Here is a 20,994-nt window from a genome sequence, read left to right on the forward strand (position 1 = left end):
ATGTTGGGCCTCATCTCCTGGCTACAAGGAAGTTTTGGAGGGGACGGTTCACTGTTGAAACACACAACTTTGCTCTTATCCATCTATTACATAATCTATCATCTTGTTACAAACACTTACCACGCTCTCCTCTGTTCTGTTTCTCATTCTCTATGTAAACACAGCATCAGACTCAGATAACAACTGTGAGGTTCTGATGGCAGGCAAATAGTACCCGTCCATCCAGGAGTTTGCCTCAGCCATCCCCAACCACCTGCTGCTGGGGTCCCTGCTGGAACACCTGTGTTTTGTCTACGAGAGCAACCCGACCAGCTCACATATGCTGTTCAAAGGTAAAGAGGATCGACTAAACTCTCTCTCTCTCTGTCAGTAGAACATGAACATTCTCTGGTTGTTGTGTAGAGAGAGGTTAGGATATGATTATTTTAAACTAAGTAACTCAGTAAACACTTTTGCATCGCTGACTTCAGGAAAGATAATTATTTTGTGTAAAAAAGAACTTGTGAACAACAACACACAGTGAATGACTTCCTTGTCTTTGCTGTCCTCTCCAGTCACTGGTCAGCATTTAGCAGCAATGAACCTCCTCTCCCCATTGGCCATCAGTGATGAGTTCAGCACGGTCAGACTCCAACACAACAGAGCAATCACCTCCTTGTTCCCACAGGTAACACTTGATGTGGCCATCTAGTGATAATGTAATGCGGGACATGCATGGTCAGATTTGTTGTTTATCATTGATGTTCACTCACTGACCTGTTTTTACCTGCCATTTCAGGGTCAAAGGTTATTGAATACAGACACCCAGAGTCTTACGTTAAGGTAAGCTTAGTAATTTTGATAAATGACTAAAATTTAAATAAACGTACTGCTGTGTACTTTGTGTTATGAGAGGAACTTGAGGACCTGTTTCTTTACTCATTTTCCGTAGACCAAAAGAGGGTCTGTTCCAGGCACAGACGTCTCGCTACCTAAAGTTTGAAGAGCTCTCTAGACTTGGAAAAGCATCCTATGGCAAGGTCTTCAAGGTACGGAACTGTCTAGTCAAAATAGATATCATACCAATGCATTAATAAAACCTACAGTGGAATACATTTCCCCTCTTAATTTTTTGTCATTTGCTCTTTGGGTAACAAACAAGCTGGATGGCCAGAAGTATGCTGTGAAGAAAATTCTCATCAAGAATGTTTCAAGGGAAGACTGCATGAAGGTATTTCAAATGTATTGAGTTTTAATGTTCCAAAAATGCAGTATACTTCAGTGAAGTATTAATGGACACAAGTGAATTTATCAGTCATTGAGTATTTTCCTGTATTTGTTTCATGTTCTCAGAGAGGTGAAAGTGTTATCCAGTCTTCAGCACATCAATGTAGTGGGCTACCACACTGCCTGAATGGAGCATGTCAGACGTTTGCTCACAATGTGGGGGTGGAGTATGGATGTGGGTACGCAGACCCGTGAGAAACTGCGGCCCCTCATGATGAGTTCAGATTTTTTGTGGCCCCCACCCACATCAAAGTTGCCTGATAAAGATGATTATTTTACAGATTTTTTGTTAAACTCTGATTTTATTGGATACTATTCTATGGCTACCTCAGGTACAGTTCCACCTCATGCTGTATATCCAGATGCAGCTGTGTGAACGCTCGCTCAAAGACTGGATCTTAGAGAGAACCACCGAACACACCTCACAAAGTGAACATACATGTACAGTGGCTTGCGAAAGTATTCACCCCCCTTGGCATTTTTCCTATTTTGTTGCCTTACAACCTGGAATTAAAATGGATTATTGGGGGTTTGTATCATTTGATTTACACAACATGCCTACCACTTTGAAGATGCAAATTATTTTTTATTGTGAAACACACAAGAAATAAGACATAAAAATAGAAAACTTGAGCGTGCATAACTATTCACCCCCCCAAAGTCAATACTTTGTAGAGCCACCTTTTGCAGCAATTACAAGCTTGGCACAACTAGCCACTGGGATTTTTGCCCATTCTTCAAGGCAAAACTGCTCCAGCTCCTTCAAGTTGGATGGGTTCTGCTGGTGTACAGCAATCTTTAAGTCATACCACAGATTCTCAATTGGATTGAGGTCTGGGCTTTGACTAGGCCATTCCAAGACATTTAAATGTTCCCCTTAAACCACTTGAGTGTTGCTTTAGCAGTATGCTTAGGGTCATTGTCCTGCTGGAAGGTGAACCTCCGTCCCAGTCTCAAATCTCTGGAAGACTGAAACAGGTTTCCCTCAAGAATTTCCCTGTATTTAGCGCCATCCATCATTCTTCATAGCAAAGGGGGTGAATACATACACTTTTCCGTTATTTATTTTTTAGAATTTGTTGAAACAAGTTATTTTTTTCATTTCACTTCACCAAGTTTGACTATTTTGTGTATGTCCATTACATGAAATCCAAATAAAAATCAATTTAAATTACAGGTTGTAATGCAACAAAATAGGAAAACCGCCAAGGGGGATGAATACTTTTGCAAGGCACTGTATATAACTTGCACAATGAGATGCACCCCTTTGTTGCTTTCGTTTTTCATCCAACATTATCAATGTTTTGATTAGGTTTACATTATGCAGAATTTGTTAATGAGTATGTTTTGGCTTTTGTTTTTCAGATCCTTATGTGGCTGTGGACACGAAACAAACCCTCAGTATTCTATATAAAATACTTGAAGGAGTATAATACATTCACTCTAGAAGAATCATGCACAGAGACCTGAAGGTGTGTTCTTTGCAAGTGTATATTATTTAATTTCATAAGAAAAAGAAGTGCACCATCAAATGATAACAAAGGAGGTTTTGCCGCTCTCTGATGAGGTCGATCACGTGTGAACCTCTCCATATCTCTGGAGGTTCATGGAATGTGTTGAGGTAATGTGTGTTAAAATGTAAAAGTAAAATGCTATAGCTTTCATCTCCTTGGACAGGAGGAGTTAGACTCCTTGAGGCATGGTGAAGTCCTCCATATTGGGAAAACGGGGGAACCGAGGTGGGATGACATCACCCTCCTTAACAAACGTGACATCACATGCGTTTTCCCAATGGTTAAACACAAAGTCATGCACCATGTCTGGCAGAACCTGCTTCAGGCATTCTCTACCATGACTCTTCCCATAGCATTGGTAGATGTGGAACTTACATATGTCCATGAGGCTCCTAGGCTGCTGGCACAGGTTCAGCAGCTGGTCCCTCTGGTCGAAGTACTCCGGGAGCATTAAAGAGCTGGGCAGGTGGCCATCTCTGTTGCTGATGGTCAGGGGGTAGGTCATGGTGAGGAGCTTCCACAGCAGAGAGGTGTGCCTCAGGTTGAGCTTCTGATCCAGGAACAGGAAGAGGCAGTTTCCCCCTGCGGTGGTCAGCTGGTTGATGTCGGCTCCATACTTCAGGAGGAGCTCCACCACGGCCTCGTGGCCCCCGCTACAGGCCTCGTGCAGGGCCGTGCGGCCTGCATGGTTCACTATGTTCGGGTCAGCCCCCTGGTCCAGCAGCTCAGTGATACAGCTCAGGTCCACTCCCAGGGCCTTCACTGGCTTGTTAGCCGCCGCCAGGGCAGCCAGGTGGAGGGGGCTGTTACCCGAATTATTCATCACCTTCAAAGCAAACTATATTTAAAATGTGCACTTCTAAACATCAGTATGCTTTCACCGGAAACATTCCTCAAAGCTTGACAGCAGGAGTTGAAAATGGGTTATGTAAAACACAAACAACAAAGAAACTAAAAACCTTGTTAACGTCAGCCCCAAGCTTGATCAGGCTGGCTGTCATCTCTGTATTGAGGATCCCGGCAGCCATATGCAGGGGCATCATCCCAAAGTGGTCGATGGTGTTGATTCTGGCGCCGTGGCTCGCCAGGATGCTGATAGCGGGCAGCGCTCTGTAGCGAACGGCCAGGTGAAGCGCGGTGTGGCGGCCGTCACTCTCCACCTAGAATTTTGTATTTGTATTTATTATGGATCCCATCAGCTACTCTTCCTGGGGTCCGGCAAAATTAAGGCAGTTATACAATTTTAAAAACGTTACCATACATTCATTACAGAATTCACAACACACTAAGTGTGTGCCCTCAGGCCCATACTCCACTACCACATATCTACAACACAAAATCCATGTGTACGTGTGTGTATAGTGTGTATGTTATCGTGTGTCTGTGCCTATGTTTGTGTTGCTTCACAGTCCCTGCTGTTGCATAAGGTGTATTCTTATCTGTTTTGTAAAATCTGATTCTACTGCTTGCATCAGTTACCTGATGTGGAATAGAGTTCCATGTAGTCATGGCTCTATGTAGTACTGTGCGCCTCCCATAGTCTGTTCTGGACTTATGCATGGGTGTCTGAGCTCTGTGGGGTATGCATGGGTGTCTGAGCTGTGTACTAGTCGTTTAAACAGACAGCTCGCTGCTTTCAACATGTCAATACCTCTCTTAAATACAAGTAGTGATGAAGTCACTCTCCTCTACTTTGAGCCAGGAGAGATTGACATGCATATTATTAATGTTTGCTCTCTGTGTACATCCAAGGGCCAGCCGTGCTGCCCTGTTCTGAGCCAATTGCAATTTTCCTAAGACCCTTGGTTGAGCTACCCTTACCTTGTTGTTGCCAGGGTAGTATTTTCTCCTGTGCCTATGTATTATTGAATTCTACCGCTACAGTGTATTTGCCAGGGATGAGAGTTTCCCCTGTGCCTGTTTCGTTGATCGCTATTTGAGCGCATTTGTGTGTCAACGAAGGATTAAACGCTGTGTTCGGTGATTACCCTCCTGCGCCTGACTCCTTTCATCACACTCATCACAGCGTGCTGAAAGTCTGTTGTCAATTTGTTTACTGTAAAATACTGTAAAATAGCATTGCATCTGGTCAAACACAATTGTTTCCAAAACTTTATTAAGGGTTGGTAACAGGCTGATTGGTCGGCTATTTGAGCCAGTAAAGGGGGCTTTACTATTCTTAGGTTGCGGAATGACTTTTGCTTCCCTCCAGGCCTAGAGGGCACACACTTTCCTGTAGGCTTAGATTGAAGATATGGCAAATAGGAGTGGCAATATCGTCCGCTATTATCCTCAGTAATTTTCCATCCAAGTTGTCAGGCCCCGGTGGCTTGTCATTGTTGATAGACAACAATAATTTTTCACCTCTTCCACACTCACTTTACGGAATTCAAAATACAATTAGATATACTTGGATGTGTAGTGTCAGCGTTTGTTGCTAGCATGTCATGCCTAAGTTTGCTAATCTTGCCAATGAAAAAATCATTAAAGTAGTTGGCAATATCAGTCGGTTTTGTAATGAATGAGCCATCTGATTCAATGAATGATGGAGCTGAGTTTGCCTTTTTTCCCAAAATGTAATTGAAGGTGCTCCAAAGCTTTTTACTATCATTCTTTATATCATTTATCTTTGTTTCATAGTGTAGTTTCTCCTTCTTTTTATTCAGTTTAGTCACATTACTTTCTCAATTTGCAGTACACTTGCCAATATTTTGCTTCATCCCTCTCAACCATACAATTTTTCAAGAACACAATCAATGGAAAAAATATGTTGATCGTGTTTATCGGGGGGGCTTGGCTTATGGGAATTCCCATTGAAAAGGACCCCTGAGCACCAACATGTGAAGTTCATAGGAACATATCAAAATGGGTGTCAAATGAAAGCTGAGTCTATAGTTTTGGGAAATGAAAAACATTTTCAACCATTTTCCATCTTAAAAATTAGGCATAAGTAAAAGCTTTGATTTCTTAGAAAACATCTACCAGAAAAAGTCTTAAAAGTTATCAACAATACATCAAAATACAATAATGTTGCCGTAAAGAAGACCCCTGCCAACTAATATCAACACTTTCATATTTCGTTTTGGAGAAATTGTATACCTTCTGTAAGTTTAAGAAATATTGCCTTGTTACCAAAAGCTCACATATCTTTAAAATATTTTCTAATTTCTCGCCCTCATGAGGAGGGAGGATAATGAAAGTAAACAAAAGTAACAAGTAATGGTAGACCTACCAATTAGTTATAGTGATTTTACTTATATCAATTTTGTTTATGAATTATTAAATCATTCAAAACCAAAAAAATCTGTAACGGATTTACTGCAATTGAATTGGCTACAATCGGAAATCATAACAGTCACAAACCACAGTTGGGTCACATGCTACTGTCCTCCCTTCCAGTGGCATACTATTATGTTCTTTGTCTTTCTGTTGTCTGTTGGTCAAACCAAGATTGTTAAAACAGTCTGAGTCTGGACAACCCCTCCTCTCTCTCTCTCTCTCTCTCTCTCTCTCTCTCTCTCTCTCTCTCTCTCTCTCTCTCTTTCTCTCTCTATCTCTCTCTCTCTCTCTCTCTCTTTCTCTCTGCCTCTCTTCTCTCACTCTCCAGTTAATGTCACCTCTCCCAGCTCTTACTGACACCTACCCATGAGCCCCCTCTCTTCATTTACTGTAACCAGCATCCTCACCCCTGAGCACCGGCCAACTCCGGACATCCATGGATGTTGGAAAGTAGTTGAAATTTGGTCAGTCCACCATGGCCTTGATGTTAACGTCCACAGGCGGACCGGACTGGACCAAATCTGAACCTATCATAGACGTATGTTTCACAAGTTTGGATAGCATAGTACATTGAGTACAATACAGTAAAGAAAAGTAGAGTATATTGTACTGTACTCTACTATAATTTACTGTACTGTATCCTACTTTGTATTGTACTCTTCTGTGCTCTGTGATGTCCAAAGTCTCCAAACTTATGAACATGAGGGGAATGACATTCTGTTAATGTAATTCCATTACCGGGTGTAAATTATTATTTAATTTAACAACGCAAGTCAGTTAACAACAAATTCTTATTTACAATGACGGCCTACCCCGGGACAATTGTGCGCCACCCTATGGGACTCCAAATCACAGCCAGGTTGTGATACAGCCTGGAATCGAACCAGGGTCTTTAGTGACGCCTCTAGCACTGAGATGCAGTGCCTTAGACCGCTGCGCCACTTGGGAGTCCACTTCACTTAGCGTAGTTCAATAACCAAAATAATGTTTTTCTAACTGTCATAGCTGACACCCTGTTCTTTCAGCAGACATCTTTGAATCTTAATTCAGAGCAGATATTTAATACTTTTTGGAGGAGATTTTAAAGTAATTCTAAAGTAATTCTGCACAGTTATTCCACTAAATTTGTTTTTGTAAACTAAGTGCATAGAGTTGTATGGTTTGTTTAACTTTGAAATTAATGGTTTTTGTTTGGCATACTTTTAAAAGTGAAAAAACAGAGTCAAAGCGTAATTCCGTTACAGTGGAATTGCCCTTATGCTATTTGAGAAATAATCCTGAATGTATAATTGTTTTACTTTTAGATTCTCCCTGACTGTCTAGCTTTGATTTGGGTGATTGTTAGTTCTCAAAGATGATCTTATTTAAAAAATATGTAGGTCCATTATATTTTCTACATACTTTATCTGGTTTTAGTCGTTTAAGTCTACACTGAAAAAGTTTTTCAGTTTTTCCATCCACAAAAACATTTTTTCTTTTTTCTTTTTTCTTTACTCTTTGGACCACCCAATACTTTTCTATGCAGAAAAAAACCTTTTTATGACTTCTGGCTTAATTCCACTCGGCTGCGTTTAGACAGGCAGCCCAATTCTGATCTTCTTTTTCACTAACTGTAACTGGTCTTTTGACAAATCAGATCAGCTCTGAATAAGATCTAATGTGAAAAGATCTGATGTGATTTGGTCAAAAGACCAGTTAGAGGAAGAAAATATCAGAATTGGGCTGCGTGTGTAAACGCACAGACCTTGGATCATCTTGAACCCTTGGGTGGAATTGCAAAACTGACAATAAGATCAGCATCTCTACAGGCAACTCATCATGCTTTGTGTTTACCCTTGATAATTGGGTAAGTGTATGCATTATTTTTTCAACATAGTGATAGAAGTATCTTCAAATGATCAATTACCCAATCAACCAATCAATTACCTCTGCGTTGATGTTGACTCCGTGGCTGCAGAGCACCCTGAGGCAGGCCTCGGCCCGGTGCTGCATGGACATCATGGCCGTCTCAAACTTGGTACGTGGCTTGGACCAGGAGGCCAGGATGGTGGGCCAGTGGGTGATCACCAGGTGCAGGGCGTTGTGGCCTCGCTGGTCCCTGGAGGTCGCAAGGAGGAGGTTATGGGGGAAATGGTCATGTTAGAATGGTTTTGTTTTACTGGTGGTGATTTGTTTTCCACATAAAAGGAGATTACTTCCAAATACTGGCATTACTCATAGAGCTTTTTTAATGTTTTAGGACATTTGGAATGGTCATGCTGGAGTTTAGGGGTGTAGCTCAATAGTCTAATGTTGCTTAGTTATACAGAGCAGCACCATCGCTCTAAAGCGCTAATATGGTCATACCTTTTCAGTGTATTACTTAAACCAGTGGAACCTGTTGATATAGGCTTACCTGATCTCCGGGTCTGCCCCGGCAGACAGAAGGCTCTCAAGGCTCTTCACTCTCCTGTAAGATGCAGCCAGGTGGAGGGGGAGAATTGCCAAGCCCTGTAGGCAATGAGCGAGAGAGAACTTGTTGAAAGACATGTTAGGAATGCTAAATGTATGTTACATGCAGGGCTGGATTACCGAATTACCCTCTGGAGGTCGGGGGCCCCCAGATAGCATATGAACACGTCATAAACAATGGCAAAATGTGTATAAATGCAGGAATTTAGCTTTAAAACTGCACAATTTTCTCTCCACCTCATGGCGAAATGTGTAGAATTGCAGGAAATTTGCTTTAAAACTGCACAATTTTCTCTCATTGTCATGGAAAAATGTGAAAAATAGCATAAGCTATAAAACAGCACCTTTTCTCTCTGTCCCATGGCAAAATGTGTAGAATTGCAGAATTGTTGCTTTAAAACTGCAAAAGTATCTCTCAGCCTCATAACAACATTTGTAGAATAGCATAATAATAAATAATAATAATGCCATTTAGCAGACGCTTTTATCCAAAGCGACTTACAGTCATGCGTGCATACATTTTTTTTTTTTTTTTTTTTTTTTTTTTTGTGTATGGGTGGTCCCGGGGATCGAACCCACTACCTTGGCGTTACAAGCGCCGTGCTCTACCAGCTGAGCTACAGAGGACCACAACATAAAACTTAACATTTTTCTCTATGCCTCATGGTAAAATCAAATAAAATGTTATTTGCCACATGCGCCGAATACAACAGGTGTAGACATTACAGTGAAATGCTTACTTACAAGCCCTTAACCAACAATGCAGTTTAAGAAAAAAATAAAAAATAGCAAATAATTAAAGAGCAGCAGTAAAATAAAATAACAGTAGGGAGGTTATATACAGGGGTACAGAGTCAATGTGCGGGGGCACCGGTTAGTCGAGGTAATTGAGGTAATATGTACATGTGGGTAGAGTTAAAGTGACTATGCATAAATAATAAACAGAGTAGCAGCAGCGTAAAAGAGGTTGCGGTGGGGTGGGGGGGCAATGCAAATAGTCCAGGTAGCCATGATTAGCTGTTCACGAGTCTTATGGCTTGGGGGTAGAAGCTGTTAAGAAGCCTTTTGGACCTAGACTTGGCGCTCCGGTACCGCTTGCCATGTGGTAGCAGAGAGAACAGTCTATGGCTAGGGTGGCTGGAGTCTTTGATAATTATTAGGGCCTTCCTCTTACACCGCCTGGTATAGAGGTCCTGGATGGCAGGAAGCTTGGCCCCAGTGATGTACTGGGCCGTACACATTACCCTCTGTAGTGCCTTGCGGTCGGAGGCCGAGCAGTTGCCATACCAGGCGGTGATGCAACCAGTCAGGATGCTCTCGATGGTGCAGCTGTATAACTTTTTGAGGATCTGAGGACCCATGCCAAATCTTTTCAGTCTCCTGAGGGGGAATAGGCTTTGTCGTGCCCTCTACACGACTGTCTTGGTGTGTTTGGACCATGATAGTTTGTTGGAGATGTGGACACCAAGGAACTTGAAGCTCTCAGCCTGTTCCACTACAGCCCCGCCGATGAGAATGGGGGCGTGCTCAGTCCTATTTTTTTCCCTGTAGTCCACAATCATCTCCTTTGTCTTGATCACGTTGAGGGAGAGGTTGTTGTCCTGGCACCACACGGCCAGGTCTCTGAACTCCTCTCTATAGGCTGTCTCATCATTGTCGGTGATCAGGCCTACCACTGTTGTGTCATCGGCAAACTTAATGATGGTGTTGGAGTCGTGCCTGGCCATTCAGTCATGGGTGAACAGGGAGTACAGGAGGGGACTGAGCACGCACCCCTGAGGGGCCCCCGTGTTGAGGATCAGCATGGCAGATGTGTTGTTACCTACCCTTACCACCTGGGGAAGGCCCGTCAGGAAGTCCAGGATAAAGTTGCAGAGGGAGGTGTTTCGTCCCAGGGTCCTTAGCTTAGTGAATGTGTTGGAATGCATGAAGTTTGCTGTTCCCTAACTTGTTATGTATTGTATTTTATGTATGTTGTATGCAAAAGAGATTTTGCAATGGATATTTCAACTTCAACTTAAAGTTTTTTAAATGAGGCGAAGCAAGAGGGATAGCTGGGCCCAAAATCTGTACTCTCTAGCAGGTGGCGTTTTTTCCCATTTTTTTCGCTCACCAAGCAAGGAGTTTTTTTGTATGGAGGTCAATGAGAGTGTTGAATTTAGTAAACAAAAAATGGCTTATTTTCTATGTGAATTTGGTAAACAAAAAATGGCTTTTTTGCTATGTGTGGGTTATTTGATCGAATATAAGTTACGTAATGCTTAGCTTGTTATGAGTGTACTGATATAAGTAGGACACTTGACATCCTGGCAATGTTTAGAAAAACACTTTATATTGGTGTTGTGCCTGTTGTTCACACGCGGATCTGCCCTCTCATTGGCTAGAATGGCCCCACTTGAGTATCTAGTCAATATAATGGATAATCTGTGAGTAAACTAAATGACGTGGCTATTATGCATCAATTATGCTCAATGGTTTTGGAGGTCTGGGAGGTTTTGGTTAATAACTCCAAATTGCAGCAAATCTTTTGTACCATACCGTTAGAGAATAACATGTCTGAAGTTTTTATTGTGGGTTACCTTTGAAAGGATTTCATGAAGAAGGCCCGTGGTTCTTAAATCGATGTAAAAGTTGGACCCCCGTTTTTGGGTAAAATCGTCAATACGCGACAGGTCTTCTATCAAGATCGCATTGTATAATTCAGCATCTGTAAAGTTGACGTTCGTATCCATACCCCATAGGTAGAAGATCAAGTCCTACTAAAGTGTGCGTTTGCTTTGCTCTACATTATTGAAAACTTGCAAGTTGTAAGGCTCTTTGTAAATGTCAGTTATTGTGAAATTCTGGTTTTCAGCCTCAGCAGCCTCGGAGCAAACAATAAATTACAGCGCTGTGCTCTGTCAGTGCTCTGATGTTTTTTCTCAAGAAGGCAAGAATAAGCACGTTTGGAAACGTCATCATTCTTCATCGCTGGTGACACCTGTCAATATTGGTATGATTTTGGTGCCTCTCCTATGGCTGATTGCGCTGACGAAAATAGCAACCCATATGTTCTATTACACTTAGGCATATCCTACCTGAGCTATATTATGTTAATAATAATGACTTTATTTGTAAAGTGCTTTTTAAACAACGCATAGACGGACCATATATTCTTACTGCAGCTGATAGTTATTCCCTGTGACCGATTTAGAACTTTATGAGGGTCCTATATATTTAGGCTAGCGAAAATGACATGTTTTTAAACACTTACCTGTCTTTGAAGTGTAGAAAAAACAGTACAGTATTTCCAAATCTGAACAGGCTCGTTGACAGGGTGCGATCTTAAAAGCTTGATAATACTAGGCACATCTCCTTTGACTATTGCTTCATGAATTTTAAACTGCAAATGATCAAATTCACCGGGGACTCCATCGCTGAATCTGATTTTCTTATTAAGCTGTAGTTTATAATGCATGCAATAGGGACTAAGGCATGGTTTGTTACTAATATTACCCATTTTAAATAAAAAAGAATAGTTAAACAATATACTAAAGCAGTAACATGTGGCCTAGAGGTAATGACAAAATAGAATTACGCATTTTATAGTAGAATTATTTTAGAATATTCTATAGCATTATGACCTCACACTCAACATACAAATGGAATATTATGTGAATGTTTTACATTTTGTATGCTTTTGTTTCATTTTGTTTTACAGCCCAGGAATATTTTCCTGCATGGACAAGACTGCCATGTGAGGATTAGAGACTTTGGACTGGCTTGCAGGGACATAATAATGAATGACAAGGAAAAGCCACCCTCCACCTCACAGAACACTGGTGAAAAACAAGGAAAAGCCACCCTCCACCTCACAGAACACTGGTGAAAAACTGATTGAATCTCTTTTTCTAATCTTTCTCTATCACCACAAGCTCAATCGTTGTTAAAGTTGTTAAAATATATATGTAAACATTTAACATCTCAGAGATGTATACAATGTATCAAATCAAAGTAGATACATTGTACACTTCTGTCCATGTGTAATTCTTGAAATCACCAGTAGATGGTACTATGGGTTTGTGCAACCATATCACTTTTATGGCATAGCGCTGAACTTGACCCACACATTTCCCCTGGCTGGCTCTGGTCCTGTGTGTATTCTTGACACGCTTGTAATCTTTCTGCAGGTTCCTCTCACACCACTGGAGTGGGGACATTTGTTTACACCGCACCTGAACAACTGGAGGGTTCCCACTATGATTCAAGGGTAAGTCATCTCCATAATGTCAGAAATGTTTGACACACAAAAATTACTGGGCACAATCAGTGTGATTTTTCTACATAAAACAATTTTTTATTGAATTATAATGATGATAATATAACGTTTTTATTTATAAAGTAATTGATACACAGTAAATACAAATATTTTTATAATTATGCTTTTTCTTCTCCTCTGCAGTCAGACATGTACAGTAAAGGAGTGGTGGCCCAGGAGCTGTTCCAGCCCTTTGGGACAGAGATGGAGCATGTTCAGACACTAGGGGACCTCCGTGAGGGGAAGGTCCCAGACTCCTTCTCCCAAAGCTGGCCTGTCCTGGCCAAGTACATCATACTGATGACCAGCAGAGACCCCACTCTACAACCCAGCACCACACAGCTGCTGCAGAGCGAGCTGTTCAGCAGCAAAGACATGGTATGGATGACTAGGCTGGCTAGGAACGAGACTACTTTGATAGTTTCAAGTTTTATTAGTTGTATGTACAGGATACACATAGTATACTGAAATGCTTACTTGCAGGTTCCTTCTCGACAATGCAACAACAATAAGAAATAATAAAAGATAAGAATACAAACAAAGTAAACGGCTCAGTAGATAAGAATAAACATTTTAGCAAAAGTACTGAACAACAATATAAACGCAACATGCAACAATTTAAAAGATTTTGCTGAGTTACAGATCATATAAGAAAATCAGTCAATTTAAATAATTTAAATAGGCCCTAATCTATGGATTTCACGACTGTGCATGGGCGCAGTCACTTGGGAGCCAGGCCGACCCACTGGGGAGCCAGTCCCAGCCAATCAGAATGAGTTTTTCCCCACAAAAAGGCTTTACTACAGAGAGAAATACTCCTCTGCACCCCCAATCCTTTATTTCAGCTCATGAAACATGGGACCAGCACTTTACATGTTGCGTTTATATTTAGTTTCAGTGTATAATATGGGAAGGCACAGTTTATAATCCAATATTTACACATGTATCAGAAACACAACAGTGGTAGGCCTGATCACCGACAACGATGAGACAGCCTATAGGGAGGAGGTCAGAGATCTGGCCGTGTGGTGCCAGGACAACAACCTCTCCCTCAACGTGACCAAGACAAAGGAGATGATTGTGGACTACAGGAAGAAAAAGAGGACTGAGCACGCCCCCATTCTCATCGACGGGGCTGTAGTGGAACAGGTTGAGAGCTTCAAGTTCCTTGGTGTCCACATCACCAACGAACTATCATGGTCCAAACACACCAAGACAGTCGTGAAGAGGGCACGACAAAGCCTATTCCCCCTCAGGAGACTGAAAAGATTTGGCATGGGTCCTCAGATCCTCAAAAAATTCTACAGCTGCACCATCGAGAGCATCCTGACTGGTTGCATCACCGCCTGGTATGGCAACTGCTTGGCCTCCGACCGCAAGGCACTATAGAGGGTAGTGCGTACGGCCCAGTACATCACTGGGGCAAAGCTTCCTGCCATCCAGGACCTCTATACCAGGCGGTGTCAGAGGAAGGCCCTCAAAATTGTCAAAGACTCCAGCCACCCTAGTCATAGACTGTTCTCTCTGCTACCGCACGGCAAGCGGTACCGGAGTGCCAAGTCTAGGTCCAAAAGACTTCTCAACAGCTTCTACCCCCAAGCCATAAGACTCCTGAACAGCTAATCATGGCTACCCGGACTATTTGCACTGCCCCCCCACCCCATCCTTTTTACGCTGCTGCTACTCTGTTAAGTATTTATGCATAGTCACTTTAACTCTACCCACATGTACATATTACCTCAACTACCTCAACTAGCCGGTGCCCCCGCACATTGACTCTGCAACGGTACCCCCCTGTATATATAGCCTCCCTACTGTCACTTTATTTTTCTTCTGCTCTTTTTTTCTCAACACTTTTTTTGTTGTTGGTTTATTTTTACTTTTTTTGTTTAAAATAAATGCACTGTTGGTTAAGGGCTGTAAGTAAGCATTTCACTGTAATGTCTGCACCTGTTGTATTCGGCGCATGTGACCAATACAATTTGATTTGATTTGATTTGATTTAGGGGGCAAGTGTTTAAATTGTGCAGTATTAGCAATAGTAAATAAGAGTCTTGTAGCAGCAATTGTGATGTGTGTGTGTGGGCGTGAGTGAGTGCATGTGTGCTAAGATGCGGAGAGTAAGTGCAGGTGGTCAGTCCAGTTCAAGTGTTCATCAGTCTGATGGCTTGCCAATAGAAACTAGCCTACCGTTACATTTTACACTGAGCTGCACTGGGGTCGGAACGCCATAATTGTTAGATAAGACACAGCGGAGCTGGCGCAAGAAATGGGTCGGAAAATGTACCTCAATGCAGAAATTGTACCTTTATCCAAACGTATACATCGAGAAGATTACCCTTTTCGTCCTCATGCAAGCATCGCATTAAACAACAAAGGAGCTGATTGGCTGACCCTGCCATTCCAGAATGACTGTGGTGGCTACTGCTAGCTAGCATGAGGACGAAAATACAGTTTTCTGGGAAAACTAACAGTGTTTCAATCTTTTCGATGTATCAGTTTGGATAAAGGTAAAATTTGGAGTACAGCGGCATATCCCATCCCTGCATTGAGGTACGTTTTCCAACCCATATCTCGCGCCGGCTCCGCCGTGTTTTGATCTAACCATGATGGAGTTCAGATCCCAGTGTAAACAAGCATAACGGTAATATCGGAATCTTCTGGCTAATATATAAACTGTCTCTGAGCCAGTTGGTATCAGACCTCATGCTCCGATACTGTCTGCCCGACCGTTAAGGAGTGAACAGCTTGTGACTGGGGTGTGTGATAGATACTGTATGTGTTTGATGTACTTGTTGAATTTCAGCTTGCCATGATATTTACGCTGCTATTGTACAAGCTCAAACACACATGAGCCAAATGCTAGTCGTATTGCTTGGCTATAATTGTTTGACCTGGGTCACTTTCAGCCACTGCAACAATGTTTATCTGGTACCAAACTACTGACAGTAAATATCAGGCGAAGAGTGTTACACATTGGTAGATCAAACATCGCCAATGTCCCTCTTCTCCTTCCAAGGTTATCCAAAATAAAATAAAATAAAATGTTATTTGTCACATACACGTGTTTAGCAGATGTTATTGCGGGTGTAGCGAAATGCTTGTGCTTCTAGCTCCGACAGTGCAGTAATATCTAACAATTTCACAACATATACATTTTAGTCATTTAGCAGACGCTCTTATCCAGAGCGACTTACAGTCAGTGAGTGCATACATTTTTCATACTGGCCCCCCCGTGGGAATTGAACACACAACCCTGGCGTTGCAAGCGCCATGCTCTACCAACTGAGCTACAGGATGCCTAATACCCAATACACAGCGGGTGAACAGGTAGTGGCTTGGGTGGTTGATGTCCTTGATGATCTTTTTGGCCTTCCTGTGACATCGGGTGCTGTAGGTGTCCTGGAGGGCGGGTAGTTTGCCCCCGGTAATGCGTTCGGCAGACCGCACCACCCTCTGGAGAGCCATGCGGTTGCGGGCGGTGCAGTTGCCATACCAGGCGGTGATACAGCCCGACAGGATGCTCTCAATCCATGGCTTGCAGAGAAGGGTTGAAGAGCAGATAGTTCAAAATAATAATAATAATATGCCATTTAGCAGACACGTTTATCCAAAGCGACTTACAGTCATGTGTGCATAGATTTTTACGTATGGGTGGTCCCAGGGATCGAACCCACTACCCTGGCGATACAAGCCCCATGCTCTACCAATTGAGCTACAGAGGACCACAACTCAGGCGACAGATCAGTCAGCTACAGATTCACGAGCACGCAACAAGCATCTCATTCCATGGACAAGACCTGAAGTCAACCATCTCTGCCTGCTATATTGAACTCCTTTACCTTACCAAATGTGAATAATTTGGTGCAAATGGTTGAATATGTGTGGTCTCTTTGCCTGGATGTAACAATGTGACATTATTTAACTTTTTAAAACTGTAGAATAAATAATTTACACTCGTCTGAGAGTCTGTGGATTACACTGCAGACAGAGTATCAGGTCAAGATTAATTTACATAATTTGTGGTTGAGATCAACATACTCATATGATGAAGGTAATCAAGCCAATAAGGCTGGGTTATTTGTTTGACCACACTTTAATTTTAGTTAAGACACTCACTTGCCTTAATTATTGTTATGCATGCCTCAGACAGTCATGAATAATCTGGGAGTACAGTTGTATAAGCTTTGCTTTCGACGTAAACAGGCATAGCACACACACCTACGGATTGAAAACGAACCAAATATAATGCGTGCATACAAATTCCCCATCAACTGTGTTTTAAAATATAGTATAAAGACAAATCGAGCACGGTATCCACTACACAAAGGTCAGACGTGTACGTGCTTTCTACGACTCCTATGAACACGTTCCACACCGAGCCTCAGCGAATCAAGAGTTGCTTTTCTTCGGTAGTACCCGGATTTACCCGTGGGGAAAATAGCTACGTCATTGTTCACCGACGGACTACCGCTGGAAATAAGAAATGGACCTACACGAATAATACATTTATGAAAAATTACAGGTAAGTGCATTTCTGTTGTATTAAATACTGAACATTTTACTTGTCTATTCGGAGAATTCTAAACAACTTAACCCATTGGGTTTTGCTGTAGTTGGCTTACACCGGGCGGCTCACTGAGTGTCATGTCGGAGGCAAGCGCTCAACCACCGGTGAATTTTAAATCTCGAGCCCCTCCTTTTAGAAGGTAGTTAGCCTAGCAGCTAACTTGCTAGCCATCTTTCCCGTTAGATAAACCTGTGAATGCTAAAATGGTTCGGCGTTCAAATCTTAGGTTTATCCCAAAAGCGTATATAAACACCATATTTGTTTTACAACTGAAAAGGCCAGCTAGCATGCATTGGAACTAGCACAATGCTCAACGCCATAGTATGTTTCCGCAGTATTAACTACGTTTCGCCGTTACCATGGCGTTTGTGATTACCATGCGCGCACAACTCCGAATTAGACATTCTGAACGTGTTAATAAGAAATACATGATTTACTTTCCGAACATTTGTTAAAAAAACACGGTAAGAAAGTTTGAAATTATTTTCTGACCTCCTTTTGAATTGCGTGTTAGAGGCCTATCTCGTTTGTTAAAGCCTCAACCAGCCAGACTGCCAGGCAGAGGTGGGAGGGAACAGTTGTCGTAAACGTGCGTTTGTAAAATGTCATTCCTTTAATGGCTGGTTAGTTAGTTAACATTATTTGTTTGAAACGACTGCCACTTGTAAATCGAACGAATACTACTTTTATTTAAGAGCTTAATCGTTGTAATTTTGCTTATTTGTGTGATGTAGTAATAGTTTACTACGGCAATGGGGAAATTGCGTCTCTAATTGGTAGTAACGTTACTACTGCAGCTAGCTAACTGTTAGCTTTCTATGTGGTAATGCTAGTTAGCTTCTTGCACAGGCAACTGGCTGTGCAGATGGTGATGCTTGAAATGCTGGTTGAATCATTGGGACCTCCGAGAAAGCCAATTTATTTGCTAATTGGCTAGCTAAGTCTGCGCTCTTCTGATTTGGTTAACGATAGTGCTAGCCGGGATCCTTGGGATGTACCTAACCGTAAAGCTTCGTTATAACGTTTGGTGCTACCCCACCAAATTCACATAGAAGTGTTAGTAATAGATCTGTCATTCTCATTGAAAGCAAGTCTAAGAAGCGGGTGGATCTTTTTTGTGCGATATTTCTATGCTTCCCTTAAGTTTCGTTTTTGCTTCTTTTACTTTTGGTTTTGTACACCAGCTGAACAGTGGAAAATACTATGTTTTCTTGTTATTGAAAATATATTTCTAAGCGGTTTAAATGGTACAATTATTCTCTACACCCCTCAAACTGAACTCTGTAACCTCGAAGCGTTTTCCCATTGTTTAAATGGTACAATTATTCTCTACACCCCTCAGACTGAACTCTGTAACCTCGAAGCGTTTTCCCATCAGGAACTGATTTAGACCTGGGATACCAGGTGTGTGCAATAATTTACCAGGTACAACAGAACCAGCAGGCTCTGGACCTCGTAGGGTAAGAGTTGAATACCCCTGCTCTACATTGCTTGTTTTATCACATTTTTAAAGTCATTTAGCAGACGCTCTTATCCAGAGTGACTTACAGGAGCAATTAGGGTTAAGTGCCTTGCTCAAGGGCACATCGACAGACTTTTCACCTAGTCGGCTCAGGGCATAGAACCAGCGACCTTTCAGTTACTGGCACAACGCTCTTAACCACTAAGCTACCTGCCGCCCCACTGAACTAAAATCAGGCAAACTATTATAATTTTTGCAACCAGGAACTGGCATTGCGATTCTGCACATTTCACCTTTAAACCTTACCCTAATAATGGACTAAAGGAGCCTAAAATACTCCTTATAGTCCAAGGACCTTACTAGTGGACTAAACTCCACTCCATGGTGAATGAAGATTATGATGAACTTCACCAGTTGCGTGGAGACGAGACCAGGGCCCGTATCCACAAAGCATCACAGAAAAGGTCCTAGGAATCCTGTTAAAACCTGTTTTCTAAGACTAAAAAAACTCCCAGGTCAGAGTAGGTTTTAGGATCATGTTAAGACACTGCCCAGACAAAGTCTGAGCCCGGTGTAAAATCAACTCATAAGTTTATCTCAGCAGGTAATCAAAACAGTTTGAGGTACCGTAAAATATAAATAGTGATGACGCTCATTGACATTGTTGGAAATGATGGGGACTAACAAATCGCAATGAGAAATCGCAATGAGGCATCGCTAGCTGTGCATGCTTCAGACAACCACAGTGAATGTGACTGTCAAATGTTGCAATGGTAAAATGTTTGATATCATTTTCACCTGACACGATTACTTTGCTTACTCTTAAAAATCACTCCTCCATTTCCTGGTTGCTAAAATTGTAATACTTAGCCTAATTTCAGTTTATGTGACGAAACAAGCAAATATAGTTTAGACTACTGACTTTTAGTGTAGTGATATCATTTGGTGGCATTTTAGTAAAGTTGTGTGTCTCAAACGTATCTACTAGCCATATATGGAACCAGTGTGTCCCAGATGCAACTCAAACGCTGACCCCTAGACCCTACACCCTATACACTTGTGGCGGTCTGAAAGGATCTAATTAGTCGCAATATGGTGAAACTTCTACCTAACCTATCAGAGGACAAGGTGGAGCTATTTCCATATTGTTCGCACTTCTCAAATTTTCTCCGATCTCCACTGGAGCATAGGGTCCATTTGGGATTGGGCTGTAGTCCCTGGAGCAAATGCTGTTCACTTTGTTGTAATGTTTTGTTACAACTTGCAGTCACTAAACGTATCACTAAACCTAACTTGAAAGTGAGCTCTGTGTCGCATGTAAATTCAATGCAAAACCTAAGCAGAGCATGCCTTTGAAGCTATTACACTGTCTGCAGAACTCATTTTCCCTCTGAGAGAGAGGCTACTTTTGCTTTTATATCCCATGGCCATGTGTTGTCTACATGACTTATATGACCCATTTACACCACCAGACAGACCACCTGCTGGTCATTTAGTGGGTCAATCCTGGTAGATGCTCTGTGTGATTGGGGCTACCTACGCACTGAAATCCTACCCGGCAAAGCAAACAATTTCAGTTGATTTAGGCACTGGAAACATGTTAGTCACATTGTGACATGATGATATTACAGACAATCCATTGTTGCTGTGTAGGATCTAGGTTAATTGTAGTAGCTAAAGAAACAGCATTATCTAACATCCTCTGTATTTATTTGTTTTTGTCCAACAGCAATGAACAATGACCATAGTTGACAGAGCTTCAGAGAAGTCTGACCACGAGTCAGTCGGGTGCAAGCGCTCCGGATCGCTGACCTTCCCTGGTGGCGACGGGAACGGGATGGACGGCGGCTGCTCCAGCTGGGGGGCGGGGGGCCCCTCGTCCTCCGACACCCCCAGGGTGAAGACAGGGGGCTGCATGGGCCCCACCCCTGGAGCCACTGTCTACAGCAGCAGTGCTGCCATCACCGCAGACAGGCCCAAGGAGCAAGGTGAGGAGGGTTGATGTGCTCAATTTGGAAGTCTTTTAACGCTAACTGATATAGTAGAAAACGTAGGGCATTTCCATCGAAAAGGACCCATGAGCACCAACGTGACGTTTATAGCAGCATATCAAATTGAGTGTCAAATGGCAGAGTCTATATTTTTGGGAAATGAA

The 20,994-nt window shown here is 42.2% G+C and overlaps 2 protein-coding genes and 1 pseudogene across 3 annotated transcripts in view; 2 read left to right on the plus strand and 1 right to left on the minus strand.

The window, feature by feature from the left end:
* LOC311100879 (eukaryotic translation initiation factor 2-alpha kinase 1-like) lies at positions 1-20,574 on the plus strand (annotated as a pseudogene). Its single transcript has 14 exons — positions 1-46; positions 165-332; positions 555-667; positions 779-822; positions 932-1,028; positions 1,130-1,210; positions 1,325-1,402; positions 1,599-1,695; positions 2,632-2,738; positions 12,211-12,331; positions 12,680-12,759; positions 12,952-13,185; positions 16,334-16,372; positions 20,569-20,574. The product of its transcript is annotated as a eukaryotic translation initiation factor 2-alpha kinase 1-like (transcript).
* Positions 2,750-11,404, minus strand: LOC311100829 (ankyrin repeat domain-containing protein 61-like). The gene is made up of 5 exons (XM_084141802.1): positions 11,090-11,404; positions 8,455-8,549; positions 7,986-8,157; positions 3,740-3,940; positions 2,750-3,606 (listed from the first exon to the last, which is right to left on the minus strand). The coding sequence occupies exons 1-5, from the start codon at positions 11,240-11,242 to the stop codon at positions 2,950-2,952; spliced, it is 1,278 nt and encodes a 425-aa protein (XP_083997928.1). The 5' UTR covers positions 11,243-11,404; the 3' UTR covers positions 2,750-2,949.
* The window catches only part of usp42 (ubiquitin specific peptidase 42), an 18,525-nt gene continuing 14,762 nt past the window's right edge, over positions 17,232-20,994 (plus strand). Inside the window, exons 1-2 of the mRNA XM_084141800.1 lie at positions 17,232-17,332; positions 20,569-20,827. Of these exons, the coding sequence (XP_083997926.1) occupies positions 20,578-20,827 (250 nt within the window). The 5' untranslated portion in view covers positions 17,232-17,332; positions 20,569-20,577. The remainder of the gene's footprint in view (positions 17,333-20,568; positions 20,828-20,994) is intronic.

The sequence above is a fragment of the Coregonus lavaretus genome (genome assembly GCF_964263955.1).
Source record: "Coregonus lavaretus genome assembly, chromosome: 25".
NCBI lineage: Eukaryota > Metazoa > Chordata > Actinopteri > Salmoniformes > Salmonidae > Coregonus > Coregonus lavaretus.

Bases quoted from the DNA above. Each gene is read 5' to 3' on its own strand.
- LOC311100829 (XM_084141802.1), bottom strand. From the start codon at position 11,242: ATGGATACGAACGTCAACTTTACAGATGCTGAATTATACAATGCGATC. The intron at 8,550-11,089 runs GTAACCCACAAT...CATTGCCTACAG, and splicing joins TTCATGAAATCCTTTCAAAG to GGCTTGGCAATTCTCCCCCT. The intron at 3,607-3,739 runs GTTTTTAGTTTC...TTTGCTTTGAAG, and splicing joins TTGGGGCTGACGTTAACAAG to GTGATGAATAATTCGGGTAA.